At 41.0% G+C, this 21,454-nt stretch overlaps 1 protein-coding gene across 19 annotated transcripts in view; it reads left to right on the top strand.

Moving 5' to 3' along the window:
* SVIL (supervillin) overlaps positions 1–21,454 on the top strand; it is a 232,971-nt gene that overhangs the window by 156,171 nt on the left and 55,346 nt on the right. For 12 of the 19 annotated variants that reach the window (XM_057498342.1, XM_057498343.1, XM_057498341.1 and 9 more), the window contains 10 exons: positions 7,515–7,595; positions 9,796–10,692; positions 11,052–11,222; positions 11,904–11,938; positions 12,510–12,571; positions 12,829–12,968; positions 14,349–14,444; positions 15,983–16,226; positions 16,672–17,251; positions 18,417–18,636. In XM_057498342.1, the coding sequence (XP_057354325.1) occupies positions 7,515–7,595; positions 9,796–10,692; positions 11,052–11,222; positions 11,904–11,938; positions 12,510–12,571; positions 12,829–12,968; positions 14,349–14,444; positions 15,983–16,226; positions 16,672–17,251; positions 18,417–18,636 (2,526 nt within the window). The remainder of the gene's footprint in view (positions 1–7,514; positions 7,596–9,795; positions 10,693–11,051; positions 11,223–11,903; positions 11,939–12,509; positions 12,572–12,828; positions 12,969–14,348; positions 14,445–15,982; positions 16,227–16,671; positions 17,252–18,416; positions 18,637–21,454) is intronic. The other 7 variants (XM_036912249.2, XM_036912251.2, XM_036912239.2 and 4 more) reach the window with 6 other exon arrangements.

The raw sequence follows: 21,454 nt of genomic DNA on the forward strand, positions 1-21,454 counted from the left end.
GGAGGCCACTGATGCGTTGGCTGTAGTTGCCAGGATGAGGTAACGAGCTCTCCGGTTCCAAGTTTGTGGTTACCTTCGTCCTATTTAGCATTTCATTAGATAACCTGGAAGATAAAGATGATAAGGACGATCAAATTTCTGGAAAAGGGATTGTGAATAAATTTGGCGATAGAGAAGGGAGAGGGAGGGATGGGGTAGGATGAAGAGAGAGGAAGGGAGGCAGAGAGATCGGGAACATGGAAGCTAGAGAGCACGTGTCCCCACAACAATGACTGGAAGTTAACAAGGTAACATTTAATAGAGTTCTGTATTTAGGGGAAAAAAGTCAGTTACAGATCAGGAATAGGGAACCCTGATTTAACAACAGTTCATGAGAAACAGACCCAGGAGTTTCAGTTGACAGCAAGTTCTTTGTGTGACTGCCAAAATGGCTCATCCAATCTTGGGGTGCACTAATGAAAATGAGCTACCAAGTGCACACGGGCCTGGCCCACCCATGTTCTGCAGAGGTCAGACTACATCTGTGTGTCTCATTCTAACGGAGCTGTTGATAAATGAGACTGTTTCCAGAGAATCCTACCTTCCCATCTTTCCTGCTTTCTTGACCTTTCCAAACTTTTCCCTGTCTTCATAGAAATTAGAATCATTTTTGAAGTCTCTTATGCATTCTCAAGACCATCTGTTCTTCTCACTATTAGGTTGCCATTTTCCTAGCAGAGTTATAAAGCAGAAGCTTGTCTTGGCATAGGGAACCCTAATGGTATTAGTCTGGCTTCAGGTTGATGATGATTCTACCAAAAGGGAAAAGGGGAGAAAGAGATTATGGACCAAATAAGGTGTTTCACCTGCAGCTCATGTCTTAGGATGAAGGACACTCAAATGCCCAACACCCTCTAATAAGGCTGACATACGCAGAGAAGGCTTTCAGCAATTTTGTCAGGATTCCCCCAAACATGGCACTGTGAATTTGGCATTATGCCAATTATAAGATTGGTAAGGATGACCTCAAGGATGACATTACTTTATAGAAGCCTATGGGAAGGGTACTTAGTTTGTACTAGTCGTTTTCATACCTCCTTCTTGGCTACCATCCTGCATCCAGCTTATACCCATGGCTCAGTCAATCACTTTTGAATTAATGAACTGCTGTTTTGTTAGTCTCACCAAACTACAGCAGTGCTACTTGAAATAGCCAGCCTGTAAACCGTTTATCAGCCCACAGCCTATAAGGGATTTTACTTATGCCTGAATGTAAATCATGGGTTGTTTCCTTTGTCAAGAAAGTTATGATAGGAAGAAAATGTCAGCTCAGCTAAACAGCAGGCTTCATGATGTTTGTTTCCATGCTGTAAGCCTTTTATCTGATTATGGACAGGTGACACCACTCATCAGGACATGCTTTAAGTAGCACTTGTTTATGCTCAAGGCTCTTGCCACTTTGAGGCTGGAATTCTGGTATATGGTCGTGAGTCATTGCGCTTATAAATATTATTAAACTGTGAGTGGGAACTGTGGTAAGTGAGCAGCTTTCACGGCCTGGTGAGCTCAGTCTCCAGCCCATAAAAAGCTGATACTTAGTCTCTTGACCAAGGCAGTCAAGTCCCTGGGTCATTAATGTTCCAGGAGGGGTAGTTAGAATCCAAGCAGGAGACAGAGAAATCCAAACCCAGTTGGGAACCAGAAGCTTGATCCACTCTGAGAGGCCCATTCCAGCACCTTCCTCAGACTGAAACACTTTTCTCAGATGGTTTTGTCCATCTGCACATGAGTCCTGCCATTGCCCTTTCTTGGCTGAACTCAGAGCATTTAGGCAGTCAGCACTGAGGTTAGCTCAGAGGGAACTGGAAAAAATTGGTTATCTCCTATGTTTATCCTGCTTCTGCCCCCAGAGACTGTATTTCTACTTTTTCAGTACTCAGTCCTCTCACTCTGTCATCCAACTGTGATATATGTTGTAACTGAGGTATAATTTTCATCAAAATGCACAGATTTTCAGGATGCAGGTTGGTGAGTTTTGGGAAATACCTAACCACTGCCCTTGTGGAGATAGAAAAGGTTTCTATCACCACTAGGCTTCTGTCCACAAATACTGATTCTTGACTCTTTTGGCCAGGATGTAATTAAACTGGTGGAGCCTGACAGTATTATATTCTCACTTCATGATGTTGTGTAAAACCCATCCTTCCCACTCTTAAGTTTTTAACCAAGCCTTAATTATTAAAAATAGTTAAGCACAGCATTAAGGAACATCACATAAAATACAGCATCCATGCAAGATTTAAAGAAAGAAATGGAGAAGAACCCGAGATGTTACTGTAGCTATTCAGCTGTGATCTCTTTTTTGTTATATTTTTAACAACTCACCTAGTATTATACTACATCTCCAAAATAATGACCCCTGGGCCTCAGACACAGAATTTTGCCCTTTTAGAAAATGACATGTTTTCGATCTGCATTTGGGGCATTCCTTAGCCACCTCTTGGTATCATCAGGCATCAGGCTGAACTCGTAGAAAACATGGTCCAAAAGGTCCATCATGTGCTGTAGTTTTGGGGTGCCTGTGAATTAGCCAAGTCAGTTCTGAACCTTGACTCACCATTTTTGAGAGCCAAGCTGTACATTTAATCAGCTTTCACCAGGAGGAATTTGGCATCTCTACCAGAGCGACCGCTCTGGGCTCTTCTCTGTTCTTTTCCCAGGTTTCTCAGTCTCTGTGGGCTTTAGGGGAGGAAACTTGAAGGAAAGAAATTTAAAAGATCCAAACCAGATTTTGTGGAGTTGACAGTGTGTGGTCTACATTTTATTTTTATTTTGATTATTTTGGTTTTTTGCTTTTAAAGGAAGAAAAAAAGATATTTGAATTTAAAACTGCTATTAATTGCACTAAACATCTTTGTCAAAGTAAATCTTTTGACTGTGATTTTTGTCTAGATCAGTTATGAAGGCAGGCTGAACTACAGTTTTTAGAAGGCTTAAGTTTTTAAGGTATTTTTGTTGAGGTATAATTTACATACAGAATTTACCCTATTTGGTGACTTTCTGTGAGTTTTGACAAATATATGAAGTATAATATCAGTACAGTCAAAGTATAAACCATCAGCCCAAAAAATTTCTTGGCATGTCTTTATGGTCAACCCCTCCCTTGGCCACCAGGTCCTGCCAATCAATAATCTGTTTTCTGCACTGGAATTTTATATACATAAATAAATAAAATCCTATTCCTTGAGTATTTTGTTCTTATCAATTCCAAAGAAGTTATATAAGAATGAGATGAAATTATTTTTTTAAATCCCAGTAGAAACATTAATGTTGATTCTTTATGATATTGTCAAAAAAGAAATCCATGTTAAGGTGTTGGATTTACATTTACAACGTAGTTTATACAGAGTTGATGTTTAATTTCAGGTTTCCTAGTGAACACAGCACACAAGTCAGGTTTGCATGCTCACATTATTTTTCCTGATGCAGGTGTTGCACATGTGTTACACCCACACTTGAATATTTATTGACCAACAGCTGATATTTGGCTCTTGTGAGTTGATGCTGCAAAGCACCCATGAAAGTAGGAATTAGGTTTCATGAATGAAGTATCATGTCACATTATCATTTTTGTGTGAGAGACACAGAGGCAGCCAAGGGATCAGCCCAACTGAAATATTCCCTCGGTCTCCAGAGTATTTATAATTTTTCCCACATAACAACCAGTATCTCCGGTCTCAGCTGATTCCTCCCACGAATTTTCTCATTTCCAAATGACTGACTCTGCAGTTTACCTTCTGTTACAGATTGCTTTGGTTGGGGAAGGAGACAGGGTGTCCCCCACCTCGTCAAGCCCAGGCTCCACCCCTCACCCCCACCTCAGTAGTAGTGCCCTTGGAGCCAAATCGTGCTTCATCTCTGGGCTCCTTTGATTTCATGTTGTACATTTGGGGAAACAGAGGCAGAGGGTGGCTGGGTTTTCCAGGATTGACAGGCAACTGGGGCAACTGGGTGACTGCTGGAGATGGAACAGGCCCAGAGAACCCAACGCAGACATCCTAGCTACACTCATTACGCGTTCATTTCCCAGAATTGGGAAACTGGTAACTGGAGGAGAAGATGTAGGCTTGGGGATCCCCCAGCACTGGGTTCAAACCCCATCCTTTCATTTACCAGCTGTAATCTTGGAGAGTTAATATGTATTTTTTGTAGCTTCCTTTCTTCATCTATAAAATGAACATAAGAATACCTGAGAGTTTTAGTGGGGATTATCATTCAACAATTTGTCTGTTCCACAAATATTTATTGAGACCGGCTATTTGCCACACACTGTTCTGAGTGCTATGCTGAGTCTCTTCTCTTGAGACACTAATGTGTCCTCGTAAGAGAGAGAAACAATAAACAAACAGGTAACGTGACAGGTGAAGTAAGTGCTGTGAAGAAAATTCAAGTAATTCCATCAACATGGAGAAGAAATTGGAGGTTGCTTTGAGATAAAGTGGTTAGGAAGTGGTAACTCTTAACTCTGATGAGCAAAGAGTTCAGCAGAGACCTAATGGAGTGGCCCAGGCCGACTAGCATCTGCAGAGTCCTGAGTGGAACATTTGTGGGGTGTTGAGGAGGCCTGTCACCAGTGAGGCAGGGGCATGGCGGGAAGGGGGACAAGGAAGAGGTCAGTGAGATGGGTGGGGAAAGGGTGGGCTGGTCAGGGAGGGCCCGTAGCCCCTCACGAGAGTTTTGGGTTTTGCTCTAAGCAACATGTGGAGACATACAAGGGTTCCAAAAAGAGGCATGGTCAATCTGCCTTACATTTTAAAATAATCACTCTGGCTGCTAAGCTGAAAATAGACTATAGGCAGGCAAGAAGAAAACAGGTGATAACGAGAAGGTCATCTGAGTGATCTAGGTGAGAGATGGTGGTGGTCTGAGTTAGGAAAATACAGCAGAGGTAGTGAAGAGGCATTAGGTTTCGAAGGTCACCATGGAATTTGCTGATGACTTAGATGTGAGGTGTAGAAAAACAGGTGTCAGAGGTGAGTCCCAATTCTTTGGCCAGGAAAACTTGAAGCAAAGAGTTGCTATTTGCTGAAGTAAGGCAGACTCCAATGCAAGTTGAGTTTGGAGGGAAATCAAAAGGTAGGATGTCCATTAGATACCCAAATGGAATTGTCAAGTTGCCAGTTGAATCCAAGAGACAATATTGTAGGGGGAGATCAGGGAGGAGATTAATCAGAAAATCGTCAGCAGGGAAGTGAAATCTGGACAAGATCATCCAGGCTTTGTTGATGGGGGAGGTGCCCCAAACTTTAGAGGAGATGAGGAATCAATAAAGGAGGCTGCTGAGTGGGATGGGAGGCAGGCAAAGGGCATATCAAACACTGCTAGGAGGCGGGTGAGACATTCTGTGGTACAGTGGATGCAGAGGGTCCAAGACAGCCATGGGCAGAGCAAGTGTTTAGTTAAATTTAGGTGTTCCCCCACATCCCCCCCTTTATTTTCCAGGTATGATGACAGAAAACCTCACCCAAGTAAATGACTAAGCCAACCTCAGGATGCTGAAAGCCATACTTTGTGAAATACTGTTCTGCATCACTCTGGCTTTAAATCTACTTAAGACAAAACTCAGCCCTCCTGGGGAGGCTGGGCCCACATTCCACAACTTCCAAATTAGGACTTTATAGGTATCATCTCTTTAAAATGTAAAAACAGTAAGTCATAAATGTGCAATTCTCTGTTACCTGTGAAGAAGGATGGAGAGGGGAGACCATTTTGAAGAGGTTGGCATGATGCCTTCACATTGATTTATTTCTCATTACCTTTGTATTTTTTATATATGAAATGTCAATGTTTGCATGTTCACTGCCATGGTGGTAGGTAACTTAGCTTTTTGACTAGTTCCCTATCTACATTGTAGTGAATAAATGGAACCCAGCAAAGTCCCCCATTGTCTATGTATGATTTTCATTTTACAAATGCTGCCTCAACATACTCTGAAATAAGCCCCTTAAAATTTTTTATGATGCTGACCAAGTTCTAGTCTTATTAATGAAGGACATGTTCAGCAAGTTGTACAGCACTTCACAATTTACACAGCCCTCTCTCAAAAAGCATTTGAGCCTTAAAATAACCCTGTGAGGTAGGCATATTAGTTAGATGAACTTGAAGTTTTTCAAAACCCAGGATCTGTTGATCCTTCTCCCTCTGCTATATCCTGTGCTACATTGATTGTTTCCTTCCTTAGCTGCAGGGGAAAGCTAAACTATTCCTATGTTTAAATACCTGTTGAGAAATTAGACCAATAAGTTGGAAATAAAATGACATTACATGCATCTGAATTTTTTATTTGTTACAGGCTAAATTGTTATAATACTCGGGGTAGGGAGGTGGGGTGATAGATTTGGTAGAAAAACAGAGGAATGTTACTGGAGATACAAAGGATATGACAGATTTGAGTCATTACAGCAAAATGCAAGATAGTGGTAGCAGACAGGTTCTTGCCTGTCAGCTTGAACCAGAACTCAAACTAAAATGATTTTTAAAAATCAAGAGAATTTTGTTATAATTATCATTCTATTCTTTTGGAAATTGCTTGGAGCTAAGACATGTTTCCATCAAATAGATTGGTAATGTTTTGAGCTAGTAAGCATTTTAACTAGCATATCATATTTCCATTTTTTCTTTCTATATTATAAGAGGATACAGATTAGTAGTTTGAATTTTCTTCCTGTGTCTTGTGTTACTTAGTTACTACAAGGTTTTCTTTATCTATGATTTTTCTCTAAAATATCCTCAGCCTGTCATAGTATATCACACTCAACCTTGCATTACACTTGCTTGTACATTGAGGAATGAATGTGGAAATCATATATTATCTTGCCTACCACAATATAAGTTTTTAATGGCCGGGAAGGTGACTGATTTCACCTTTGTTAACTTCTCAGAGCCTAGCTCAGGGCCTTGCACATAGTAGGGACTCAATAAACATTTATCAAATGAATCTTAATTAGTATTGGTAATTGTTATGTTGGCTGCATATTCAGTGATAAATATAAAAGGAAAATGCCTAATAGCAATTAAAGGTATGGCCTTGTTGATCTTTTTATTTATTCCATTGATATGATGGGTATTGTTTTGCATGGACACTAACTTTATATTTGGCTATTTACCAATGTATCTTAACAAAAGTTACAGATGATAAACTGCTTTATATTTTTAATTCAACTTTTTACAAGAAAATTGTGTGGAGAGAGTGTGACTGTAACTGACTCATAACACTTTCACATTATTTGAAAAACCCTTTATTTGTTGGCTTTAGACATACTTATTTCTATCTCTTGATTCTAGTAATGGGCCAGGTGTTCTGGAAATTGCATAAAGTGAATATAACCCCATGGCAAAATGTTCTTATACACTTTGAAAAGCCAGGATTATTCTTTACTTAACAAAAATCAGCCTTTTGTTTTGAAATTATACTTGTGTATATGTTGGCATTTTAATAGAAGTTATCTGAAGGTTTATTTTTTTGTACATAATAGAACAGGGCAACCCAAACACGAGTGGTTTCTCCAGAAAGATTCCGAAGGGGACACACCTTCACTTATCAACTGGCCTTCCAGGTATACCCTAAGTTGGAATTCTTGGCTTCCGTTGAGTGAGTGCCCCTGTTTACCTGCTGTCTTGCCATGCTGTGCCATGCATCATCCCATGCTAACTCTCCTCTTGTCCTCTTTCTAATGGCCGTGCATTTGAAAATTGTGTTAAAAAATGGGCCGCTGGAAATTGCTCTCTAATTATTTGGTTTTCACCTACAAATGCTAATAGTATTTTTCCTTGCTCTCCCTTTTTCTTTTCTGAAATCTTTGAATAAGCCTTCTCTCCTCTTTCACCAGCTCGCATGCTGCCAGGAGGGGGCAGTAGTGAGGCCCTAACCAGCATCTCTGAGTTTTTCTCCTCTGCAGTCAGACTAACCAGCTAGCGCCCCCTTTTTGCCAACACCTCCTCTCCGCCCAGCACCTCCAGCCTTTTTCCTTCCCTGTCTCCATTTCCAAACCAATCGTTAATTTTCAGCAGTTGCATTTAGGGCATATGGTTTTAAAAGCAGACAAAAACCCCTATCATTTCATTTTTAAGGCGGGGGGCAGGGAGGCAGAAGAAGCAAGAATGAGTAAGTCATTGACAGGACAAAGCACCCATCTATTGAGTTTCTAACAGTCACTTTGTTCCCAGCTGAGGACAACATTCAGATTGTCTCTGATTAAGGACACATTCCACAGGAGAACTTGAACCACATTTCAGGCTTCTTTTTACTAACAAAGCTTGTAAATATGAAAACCTCCAACACTGCCTAGTCTTTGGGAAAAATGACATCTCAGAATGCTTTTTTTCCAATGAATTGTTTGTGATAACTGCCTTTTATGTGGGACTTTGGTTTTTCCTTAATAAAATGTACATTGATATCCTGCATTTTATGCTGAAAAACATGTAGGAGTTTATATAAAATTTAGCAGGTTGCATTTGTTATTTCAGGAAATACTCTCTTCCAAAAATATATATCATAAACAGTAATTTTTACTGACTAATCTTAAATAAATGAAGGTGTTAATATTCCCCCAAGAAATCACTTTTCCCACTCCAGAGCATTTTTTTTTTAACTTTTTAAAGGTTATCCTTAATCAGTAATCCATTCTTAAACCACTTGAATGGGTACTCCTTTGTCACTACATGGTATTTCAAAAAGTAAAAATAAGAACTTGTGAACACTATTAAATGTTTACTCTTTGCTAAGCACTAAGCTATATGCTTTGCAAACATCACATGCCACTTTGTCACGATTATATCCATTTAAAACATAAAGTAACTGAGGGCAGATAAGTTGCTGGAGAACACACAGCGAGAACTGGCTGAGCCAGGCTTTGAACAGAGGCCTCCTGGGACCCCATGGCTAGAGCTCTTGGCCACTTTGCATCTGCAATGATGGAAAAAGGTCTGTAGCTTTTAAAATGGATCTCAGTTTTGCTCTCAGATATTTAAATAGTTCTAGAAACAACCAGAGCAATCGCTTTTAAGGTTAGTTTTTAACTAAGGGCCCAATAGCAATTCCACAAGGGAAAAAATACTCAGCTCATTCATTCTTTCAACAAATATCTTTTCTCTAATATTCTTCTTGGTGCTATAATTGCTAGTAGTAATGATACCCAAACTGGTTGCTTGTCTTATGAATGAATGAATGTAGTCTGCACTGCATGGAGAAGCTTGTGAATATTAGTTGAGTGCTTGAAAAGAGGTATTGTTGTATCTTAAATTCAGTAAAAAATAATAATAATAATCATGAATGCTCTTACATTTCCAGGGGACAATGAAATTACATTTGGTCAGGAGGTATCTGTATACCTGGAAACTACCTCCATGGTCCATATATAAGGCCTGTACATGAAAGCTTCCTGATTCATAGCACCAGCCCAGTGTGCCCTCATCTGTACTGGGTGGGGGCGTGTATATTAATGAGTTTTTCTGTGGCTTCTGGGTTCTCACTTAGTCAGAAGGCATCATCCTCTCCCAGGAGAGCCTCTTAGCTTTACAGCAGTAGAGCTACTTTCACACCCCAGGGACATACGTACACACATGTGGGAACAACTCAAAATCAGTCATCTGGCAAGTGGTGGGCTTCTGACATTCACCTCCAAAAATGCTTTTTCACAAGTTGTTCTCTCTCTGGGTTGATTTCCATTCACTAGTAACAGATGAAACGCTTATGCTTTCTTCCCATTCAGCAGTTACCATACTTTGCAACTTAAAAATCCTTTTTCTTTCTTGAAGAGTTAAAGTTAGAGAAAAATTGGTGAAAGAGGAGAGTGCTCGCAACAGCCCTGAACTGGCCACAGAGTCCTTAACACAGAGGAGACAGCAGCCAGGGCCAGACCGTTACATATCCTTTCCATCAGAAAAAACAGCCTTCGATAGGGTCCTGAGCAAGGCAGCCAGCTCTGCACGACAGCCAATCCGTGGCTATGTCCAACAAGCAGATCCCATTCACACCGCCAAGCTGGTGCCCTCAGATATCCCAGAAAATGTATCTGAGTGCAGCTGGGTGGAATCAGCCACCCAGAATGTCATAAAGCCTCCCACCTTGAAGGTTCTAGAAGGTGAAAGAAGGGATACCCCAGTTCTCCATATTTGTGAATCGAAAGCAGAAGAAGATGTACTCTTGGCCGAAGCTCTCGAGAAAAGCAGGGAAACACTTTTGGCTTTGGAGGACCACGGGCTTGCGAGAAGTCGCAAAGACCCCTCTGAAAATGAAGCCTTTGGTAAGCCTGCAGTTAGCACAGTTACCTTAGAGCTTCAGAAGGAAGCAGAGAGCCTGCCACCCCCACCCCCGGCTCAGCACCAGCCCATGGAGCAAATGGGCAGGAGAGAGATGGTGGTGCATGTGCAGAATGAGCCTGTGTCCCCAGATACCAGGGTGACAGGTCACAAGAAGGAAGCACCTGTGAGGAGGCGCAAGGTCCTCACACGGTCCCTGTCTGACTACACGGGCCCACCTCAGCTCCAGGCCCTAAAGTGCAAGGATGCAGCTTTAAAGCAAGAGCCCGAGCCTCAGATTGCCAAAGCCGAAGGGCCCCACTCAGAAGTTGGCATGCTGGACACAAAGGTCTCTGTCGCCCAGCTGCGAAATGCGTTTCTGGAATCTGCCAGTGCCATCAAGAAACCCGAACTGTAGGTGATGTTTCAAAAGTCCTCCCGATGTGTCACTTGCACGTCCTTGGCAGAATTATTCACTTCTCAACTTGTGTTGTGTCCTGCATTGAGTCATATTAGCTTAGCTCACAAGCGTGTAGGGCAGATTGTTCAGGAAATGGCTCAAAAACTACCATTCTGCTTCTGCTTACTAATGGGGAGTTGGAGTATTGGGTATCTGTAAAGTTCCACCTCGTTTACGTGCATGGGAGAGGCATGCAGCGGGATCTGGTGGTGTCTGCCTTGACTCACTGAGATGCTTAAACCTTTGCTTTATTCCCTTTCTCTCTGTCTCCCTGTTACCCTTCTGTACATTCTTCTCCCAATGATTCTAAAAGCCAATCACGGGTTGAAAGGTCAACCGAAGGCGTAGGCTTGCCTACCAATGTGGAACAGGAGAGAGGGTCCCGGAAACCAAGACGCTATTTTTCTCCTGGTGAAAGTAGAAAAACTTCTGAGAGATTTAGAACTCAGCCCATTACCTCAGCAGAACGAAAGGAATCAGATAGGTAGGCATGTGTATGTGTAGTTCCATAGTATAGGAACGCAAAAGAAAAACATACAGGATTTTTACCATGGAGATGACCTAATGCCTTTTTAATGGGATGTGGTGATTCCATAATTCTTCCATATAATCTATAAAGGATATTTATGTGACTTGTGTTTTTAAAGAATGTTAACCATGACAACAGTATCATGATGTACAGTTTTAAATAGCATTCAGTGGTAAGAAATCAGCAACATTATTTTTCTTCTAATGTTTTCTAATTTTTTATGCCCTTGTTCAATTAGAATCCAAATACACTATTCATCACCAAATTTTATAGTGAAAAAAATAAGGGATTTTATATTCATTTTATAAATGGCTGCCTATGTGTTGTATCTGTTTTACCTTATCATTCATATGCATAGAAACAATAAGGTTTGTCTAAAAAAATTACCAGTCATGTATCAGAAGTCATACTCAATCACGTTTGTCTCCACAAGACGTGCACTTGGCTGGGTTATGTGTAACACGCTCCACGGTGTCTGTTAACAACTGTACGTGTATATTCACAGCTAGATTTGCTGGCAGGATGATACTCTTTAGGAGAATATCACTGAATTTTTATTTTTACTTTTAATGTGATGCTTTATTTGTACCTTCTATTCCCCCTCTCTAATCTGTTATTTGCTAATGTCTCTCCTAGGTCCACTTCAAATTCAGAAGTGCCAACTGCTGAGGGCAAGTATCTATTCTCTTTTTTCTTCTTCCTCTTCCTGATCTTACCTGGATTAGATTTTTAAAGATTTTTTTTTTCCTTATGAGAAGTTGCAATTATGGAGCATACCAGTTCCTTGTGTGCGTGTTTTCTTCCTATGGATATAATAAAACCTAGCTGAGATTTTCAGATTAGTTTTCCCTTATTTTTGACAGGGAACAGTGGAGTGAATGTTAAAACAACTGTCTTGAACCAAAGAAGCAGGTTTTCCCTGTTACTTTCTTGTCCCCATTTAAGGACAGAGAGGAGAAATTCCTTCCATAAGATCTATTCTTAAATATCAACTATTTGAATATTATGGTAGAAAATTACTGTCCAGACCGAGTTGTGTTTGGTTAATTGCAATGGAAATTTGCACCTTTTCACAGAGCAGAAGAATGAGTTGCCCCCAAGGAGAACATATTGGCAATTATAATTTTTTAGTACACCTGTTATTACAGTTAAAAGATTTCCAGGTCAGCCTTGGGAAACTTTTTAGAGACTTTACCTACATTTTCTAATGATGTTCAGTTTTTATTTTGTGACTTTTCACAGATGAAGAAAAGGTAGATGAGCGAGCCAAACTGAGCGTTGCCGCCAAGAGGCTGCTTTTCAGGGTAAGGTGTGCTAAGTGCTTGAGGAGACCCCGCCACTCTCCCCGGGGACTCCCGCTGCTCCAGCCGGTTCGTGCGCCAGGCCCTGCAGCCGCCTCACTCTGACCCAGCTGACACAGCAGGACTATCCGTGTCTGATGATCGGTGCCTCTCAGGGGCGTCCCTCCTGTCGGTCCTATAAGGCAAACGAGTGAGACATGCTGCTGCCCCAACTTCCTTTCCTCGAATGTGTAAGGATTCCATAATGTTTCTGATCTTAGGAAATGGAAAAATCATTTGATGAGAAAAACGTTCCAAAGCGACGCTCAAGAAATGCGGCCGTGGAGCAGAGGCTGCGGCGTCTGCAGGACAGATCCCACACCCAGCCGGTTACCACTGAGGAAGTAGTCATCGCAGCCACGTAAGTCTCCCTGGTGACCTCTTGGCCTTTGCTGTGATATCTTCTTTAAAAAAAAAAAGAAGTAGTAAAAGTGAGGCAATCAGGCAGTGGTTTAGTTAGAAGCCCCAGGAAGCTGGTGTTACGGATTTTCCTTACTGCCATTTCTCTGGACTTTGTAATGGAATGTATTACCTATTGTATCTCCTAGAAGAACATGGAGAGGAATTTTATTTAACTTCTTAAAAATATCTCCTTTACACTGGAAAATATAAACCGTAAGTGTAGACAGATTGATGTCACGGACCCCCACATCCTCATCGCCCATTTTCAACAACCATCAGCCCTTGGCCAGTCTTGCTCTGCCTCTGTCCCCGCCCCCTGACCCTTTCCTCCTGCATATTTTCAGACAAACCCCAGTTGTCATTTCATCCATATATATCTTGGCACATATCTCGAAAAGATAGGGGTTCTTTTTGTTTTTAAATAACCACCCAAAATTTTGAAAATTTAATTACAAGTTCAATAACTTTCCAAACTCTGGGAAGTGGGCTTTGAGCAGTGTGTTCTAATATATTCAGAGTGAATTTTCCAAATTCATTCATTCAGAGATCACTGCTTCAGTCAAGTAAAAATTTTTTATTTGTTTTTTAACAGTTTTTTCATGCTTGCCCTGGACACACACACACACCCCCATCCACCCGCCCCTCCTGGAAAACAAGTTTGTCTTATTCCGGACAGTGACAATCCCAAGAGTCGTCCGTGTCCCAGCCCAGACCTGTGACCCTGCTGTTAGATCAGCCTCCTTTACTTCCTTCTCTAGCTGTCCTCAACTTCTCCATGTATTTGGGGATAACTACGTCTTGTATGCATTAGGAATTCTTAGCAAATCAGTTTTTTGTGTATTTTTTTGTGTGCAGCTTTTTAAAAATATTTGAGTGGCTGTTGTACCTATGAGAGCAAAACAGTAAATACAAGCAAAAACTATTACCTTAAAGGCTCACTGAATCTACTTTGATGTGCTCAGAGATATATAAGAACACCGATTTAAAAAAAAATACATTGATAACATTCTAAAATGTGGGCATCATCTGATTTGCTGGTAATTGAAAGTAACTTTTATAGGTTATCTTTTTTTTTAAACAAGGACGTTTATTCTAAAGATGGAGCAAATCCTTTCATAGCTCTAAAACCCTACTCTTATTCCATTTACTTTGCTTATTTCCTAAACTTGTAATCATTTTTCAAGTTCTTTTGTGATCCTCCCAAAGTAATTAGCAAATAATTTTGTTAAACTATTTGATTTAACACTTCTGAATTGGAAATTGAAAATGATTCTTTCCTTAATGTTTCTTTTCCTCTCTCTTCTTATGAATGTTCCTTCTTTGGCAATTCCTTTTAAAGTGAACCTATCTCTGCCTCATGCTCTGTGACCACCAACCCTGTAATGACAAGACTTCCTAGTCCCACTGTAGCTAAGAGCACTGTGCAGCCTGCCAGGTACTGAACAGAAATAGCTGCATGCCGCAGTGGGGGCAAAGGTGCTAGACAGCGGATGCATCTTAAAATCTTGAATGCCTTTCATTTGTTTGACAAGTCACTGTAGTGAGTTGTCCTGGGAATGTGTGGTGTTTTGTTTTGTCATAGTGCCAGACATGTAACTTCATGGAGCCCTGCATGAGAAAACATTTCATCTACCTGCTTACACTGTGTATTGGAACCAGAACCACACTAACTCACTTATCCATTTGTTTTGTCTCTGTTTTTCATAATCGTGGTCATCTTTACATTTTCATTCTTCATCTAAAATACTAGCACTTCATAAAGATTACAAGAAAAATGTGGAGTTAACATGAGTATTGAAATTCTGCTAATAATCAGTTTTCTTTAAACACTTGTAGAAACAATTACATGTTAAAAACAATCCTACCTCTTTCTAATGTATAGAGAGACCATGGTGTGACATTCTGGGATTGGAACTAAAACAATTTATAGCATCTGAACTCAGAGGTTCTACAACTAAACTTTAAATTGTGGTGTTTTAAAATTGTATTGTTAAGGCAGGTAAATAGCTCCTCTCTTTTACTGGTATGGCACAAAGGCTAAAAATAAGATGAAAAGAAAGAAAGGGGCAAGACAGAAATAGAGCTGCCACAAATGGAAGCAGGGGCCTCTCTGGGGAGATAGGTGGCTTTATTGCCACCTCATTATAACCTGGAACACAGACACTGCTCTTTTGTCTGGCACAACTTGTGAAGTGGTGATTAACTGGAGTTGGGGCAGACTGTACTATTTACTGTATTCGAGAATTGGATGTGCCAGTGGACGAAGGCACATTTTCTTAAACCTTCCAAGATTCCCAATGACCAGGTAATAGGAAGCCTTCTCCTCTCCCTAGAAGTTGGAGGGCTTTGTCGCCATCTGAAATTCCCTTCACATTTCAGGTTACTGAATTTCAAGTACCTTTTAAAAAACTAATAGAAAGCCAAGAAAGAAAATGCTAGTCTGGAGGAGTAAAAGAATCTTTAAAATTAAACCATTTGCGTTGAGCAAATGCAAATCAAAACGCTGTATTGTAGTAATGTTGGCAGGATGACAATATTATTTCCTAATTATTTAAAGTAAACAGACTGCCTTCTGAACCACATACATAGATAATGTCTAAAATGCTGTAGAGAATGCCTGAGGGCTCCCTTTAGCATTATTTATTTTTGACACTAACAACACGACTTCTCTAAGGTAAGGTGTACCCAAGCTGACTTCAATTCCTTAAATAGGAAATTCAATTTTTAGAAATAATTCAGAACTAAAAGTCTGCTCTTTGCAAAATGGGTAATGCCAGTATTCCCAACCTACTCTGCTATTCACTGTCCTATTAACAGCAGAACAACTGCATACACCTGACTTGATTTCTGTAGGGAGAAATAAGCCCTTTTCAAGAGTAAGTGACATTTGGAAAAAGTTAATACACACAATTAGTATTGCGGGGTTTTGTTTGTTTTTTTAATCTGCATCAACTGATTTTTTATCCCTTTCAGATTGCAGGCATCTGCTCACCAAAAGGCTTTAGCCATAGAACAGGCAAATGAGGGCAAAGATACTGCTGAGCGAGGTGAACCTGATTCCAGCACTCTAAGCTTAGCAGAGAAACTGGCCTTGTTTAACAAGCTGTCCCAGCCAGTCTCAAAAGCGATTTCTACCCGAAACAGAATAGATGTGAGACAGAGGAGAATGAATGCTCGCTATCAAACTCAGCCAGTCACGCTTGGAGAAGTGGAACAGGTGGGTAGACTATAATCTCGTTCCAGTCTGCGATGTGTTCTTAAAATGCAGGAGCACAGTGTCACTCCTAGGTCAGCGATGTAATTAAGGTGGTCTGCCTGTGAGCTGTGTTTCCTGTAAGTGATTTGGAAATAACTTCCTTCCTAATAAAGGTAGCCATGCCAAGCATGTTTCTCCTTTCCTCTTTTCCTCATTTGCTTGCTGAAATCTTCTGGAATGAGTCCATCTTGGAAGGAAAAATAGGACACCCAATCTGCTTTTCACCCAGATGATTTTGATTAATAAGATGCACTCTATAACTGTGTCTCGGATTGGTTCCCACTTGGAGAAGCAGTGAAACTGCGCCACTTGTATTATTTCAGAAGTCGGTGTCAGCCCTGCAACTGGGATTTATGTAGACAGTGTTTTGAAATCAGCTTCTTACATTTTAACTGTGTCCTCCCAGGTGCAAAGTGGAAAGCGCATTCCTTTCTCACCTACTGTGAGCACGTCTGTGTCCATGGTGGCATCTCTAGTTGCTCCAGTATATGCCGGGGATCTTCGGACAAAGCCACCCATGGGTGATGGCACAAGTGCCACTGACTATAAGTTTCCCTCTTCTATAGAAAATTTGGACTCTCCCATTAAAAGCATTCTGAAAACCCCAGCCTGGCAGCCTTCAGGAGAGGGTAGTGGGAGCAAAGGAATGTTGAGAGAATCTGGAGAGCCAGAAAGCAAGAGAGTCTTGACAGGTGAAGACGGTGGAGTTATGAAGTATGGGTCCTTTGAGGAAGCAGAGCTGCCATCCTACTCCGTCCTGAACAGAGTCTGGGAAAGAGATAGCCTTCAAGAACCCAAATATGCTGTCCTGAGAAAGGGAAGCCTGGAACTAGCCAACCCTCTCATTGCCCATCTTGGGGATGAGCGACAGGAATTTTCCATTGCTAGAAGCACTGCACGAGGGAGCCCAGACCTGAAGGACAGGCAGCCCTTTCAAGAGAAGGTGGGCATGGAGAATGTCATTCAAAGGAAGTTTTCACTAAGAGGTGAGTTACTCCTGCTCCTAAACTTTTAGAAACCAGCTAGGTTTTCAGTTTCAGCTTCATTGGTTGCAGTGACTGCTTTTAACCGAATTATGAAGGAGTTAATAACTAGTATTGATTAAAAGTACAGGGGGAGTCCTATTCTCCCCAGACTTCTTTTCCCCTTGAATCCAATGTGTTTGGTGGATTAAGCAAATTTTTAGCAGTAAAAAATACTTGAAGCCCATCACACACCGTTGGGGGAAATTTAATTTTTTTATTTCTATGTTTTTAATTGAAATATAGTTGATATATGCTGTTATATTGGTTTCAGGTACAACACAGTGATACCAAATTATATACAGTACAAAATGCTTACCATGATAGGTGTAGTTACCATCTGTCACCATACAAAGTCATCACGATATAATTGACTATATTCCCTATGCTGTCCTTTCATCCCTGTGGCTAACTTATCTTCTAATTGGATATTTGGGCCTCTTTATCCTCTTCATCTATTTCCCTCACCCCCCCCCCCAACTCTTCTTCCCTGTGGCAACCAGCAGTCCATTCTCTATGTTTATGAGTCTATTTCGGTTTTGTTTGTTGATGAGGGGTTTTGATAACTTGGTTCACAAAACTCACTGAACAGCTATGTGAATCATTAGCTCAGTCAGCCCTTTTAGTAAGCTGATGACCCCAAAGGTCCAGGGCTAGGTAAGCACAGGGCATAAGGACTTGAATTTAGCCCGTTGGCTTCCATTCTCTCCTTCTGCATTCCTTTTGTGGAGACCAGCAAAACTGTACTCGTGGAACTTTAAATCTCCTACATCTACACTAAAGGAGGAAGGTACAGAGGTGTTTTGGTTTGTGCAGTAGCACATTTGAAATGTCCAAGTCCTGTTTTGGAGGAGTAGACACATTCTATAGTGCATGGTTAAGGCTGATGTCCTGCATCTCACACATAGGGAAAGACCCAACTGTCACAAAACAATTTGCTGTGTTGGAATAATCTCTAGAAAGTTTGGTTTTCTCACAGAGTGAAGCAAGCTACAGATTTGCATAAATTCAGGGGATTGGGTAACCCACCATGTGCCCACGAGTGAACTCCAAAGGGTGTTGGGGGGTGAATAGCTGAAGAATGTTTGCTGGGAAGAGTAAATGCTGACATAGCTCCTTCCCTTCCCAGCAGCAGAGGTCGGGGAGCCCACTTTGGAGCAGTTGGGCTCAGCTGCTGGGGAAACTACTGCTCAAACTGCAACTCCAGTGTCCTGGAAGCAGCAGGGCCCTCCCGAACAACCACAGGAGAAGCACCCCAAGAACCCATGTACCGTGTTCGCTGCCGGGGAGATGAGAGCACCGACCATGGAGGGTGATTCGCCCAGCAAAACCATGTCAATTAAAGAAAGGTAATAAGATCTCCTGATTGAAAAGTAGTTCTGTTCGGGAAGAAATTACAAATTGCTTTTAGAAAAAAGACCTGAGTCACAGACAAAGAGATGAAATCACAAATCCGACAGCCCAAGGGGATGGTAAGCCTGGGAGGGTACCAGTTTCTGACAAGCAGAAAATGACTTTTGCCAGCTTTAGTTGTTTGCAATTCTATTTTCTTCTTCATATTAAATTCTTTGACTCTAGTGTTGGGGGCAGAGGTCTTGGCTCTTTCAGATACACATGGCTTCAAATTGAAAGCACCACTGCTTATGACTATTTGTGTAAAATAGATGCAGAGGGAATGCAGATAAATTCTTATTTAGGACAGAAATCTTTGGGATCAGAATCAGAAGTTTGCTTATTTTATTTACAAAAGTAAAATGGATGACTTCTCTGAACTGCGTTTAGAAATGTATCAGGCAATAGCTATGAAAGATTACATCTGAGTATCAAATAACAGCATAACCTCATTTCATTCAAAAAATAATGGAGGATTGAGAGAATATATTTAAGTGGGACAGACACAACGAATCAGAGCTAAATATTTTGGGTTGTCTTTTCCTTGTTGACCTTTAAGCCATGGTGGAATTAAGCAGCAAACAATGTAATAGTAATGAGAAGACTGGGAGATGAAAGATGTCATTGTCTTCCCGGTGTGATGAACAGAACTATTTCTACCATCAGCTGATTAGGGATCTGCCTTCCTGGATCCTTGGCATCTCCCACCATTCAGGGGTTCTCTTGCTCTGTCAAGAACAGGCCACTCTTTCTTTCCTGCATACGTTTCAAACTACCTAAGAATATATATCAAACCATGATGAAAATTCTTCATTGTTTTTTCAAGTCAAGCATCTTGAACAGGATTCATGAAATATTCAATAGACGGAGACTTTTTCAATTAATGGGTTAGTAAGATTGTCAAGTCTTTTTTTTTGAAGCAGAGTAAAAGCTTTATCTAAAGTTACTTAAAGAGAGAAGAAGTGCAGCTGGTAACCTCAGCCAGGAGAGGCGCCCTGAAAGGTTGGAGAGAGAAAGTGTAAGATTAAAAGTATACATACTTCAAAAGTGTAGGCCACCTCAGTGCCCCCCTGAAAGGTTGAAAAGAGAGTTTAAAGTTACAAGGTTACGCACTTGGAAAATGCACGTGACCTCAGAGAGAGGAGTGCCAGATTGTTAAGTCTTAATGACTTTCACCTTAACTTACTTAAAATGCACAGTGAATTAGACCTACTAGACTGAGGCACAGGTGAAGGGGCTGATGGGTAAGCTGGGTGAAGGAGCGGTATCTTGAATCAGGGAAGCTGTCTGTTGGATATTGGCATGAAGCCCTCCTCCATGCAAACCCAGCTCAGAATTTAATCCCAGAGATCCAACTATTGGTAACTGGTTAGGTGAGAAGGAAGAGGTATTGTCGAAGGAAATTAATGATGAACATCACATACACAGGTTCTGATGTTTTGTACATCAGAAAATATTGCTGGAGTGAAATTCCAGTGAAAATGCTAATATTCTTCCTTCTTTCAAAACTCAAAGGAGACTTGCCATCTTTGGATATAAGATGACTGTTGGGACTTAGAACCTTGAGTGAGGAGTTTTGTGTCTATTTGCCCTGTAATAATTCTTGATTTCTTTGCCTGTTTTTAGTATATTTGAGTTTTCTGTATCTTTCTGAAAGCAGTTTTAATCCTACTGCAAAATTCTCATTTTTAAAAAATGCGAGTTGCTATAAAGATGCAGTTTCTTAGCCCAGGCTTCATGGGTGGTCTGAGGAGTTGACAATTGTCTGTAAGCTTTCTGTGATCTGCCTAAAAGTGTGTTCAAAATCCACCCTGTGTGCACTTCCACCTTCTGGCTAGTGAGAGAAGGAATTTTTCACTGTCTCTAAGAGGTGTCTGAGCCCAGTCTGTTCAGAACCATGATAGGAAGGGACACTTCAGCTATCCAGTTTGTTAATATATACACTTAAAAGTGGATGAGGGACATTTTACTTGGCAACTATGTTTGTAATAAAGGGTATGTTAATACAAAATTAATTGCCTGTGACCTTTCCCCCTTATCACGATAGTACTGTTACTTGCACTCTGCTGAAATAAAACTACATATGTTTACAAGCCATCGGTGTCAGCCTTTCCTAATGTGGGGCTTTAATTCCTCCCTTCTGTTAAAACAAAATAATGAAGCTTGGCTTATTTAAAAGAAGATCGCTCTTCATATATTTATATGGGCTTTATGTTTCCTTTTTGAGGTGACATATAAAGTAGAACTTTTAAACCTTATTCTAACTTCTGTGACTACCTCGTTTTACCAAATAAGGGGTTTGGTTCCAGTGGCCACTGGGAAGTGGGAAGTGGAACCAACCCCAGGTGCTAGTCCCCAGTTTGCCTTGGCACCTGTGGCAGGATGGCCAAGTGTTCAAATGAATGTTTAGCAGCCAACCTGTTTGTTCATTCTGCTAGAAGTGGGTACAGGAAACATTAGCTGGCCAGCAGGGAGACTTTGCCCTCCTCTTTCATTAATTTTCTCAACTTGTGTGTCCTCTCCTTAGCTTGTTTCAAATTTCACTTTTGCTTTATTTGAGACTCTAGGAAATAGAGATTGGACTTGGTGGATTTCTTTTATCACATTTTCTAAATGGCTGCAGCCCAAGGAGGCGATCCCGCCGTCCTCCACCTTGTGCATCCGTCCCTCTCCTCGGTTCTAGAGCACTCTGAGCTCTCTGTAGGAGGACCGCTGAGGCTCCACCCTGCCCTTGGCACTTCTTGTGTGTCACCTCATTCAGTGCCAAAGACAGCC

This window comes from Manis pentadactyla, chromosome 3 (genome assembly GCF_030020395.1).
Source record: "Manis pentadactyla isolate mManPen7 chromosome 3, mManPen7.hap1, whole genome shotgun sequence".
Classification (NCBI taxonomy): domain Eukaryota; kingdom Metazoa; phylum Chordata; class Mammalia; order Pholidota; family Manidae; genus Manis; species Manis pentadactyla.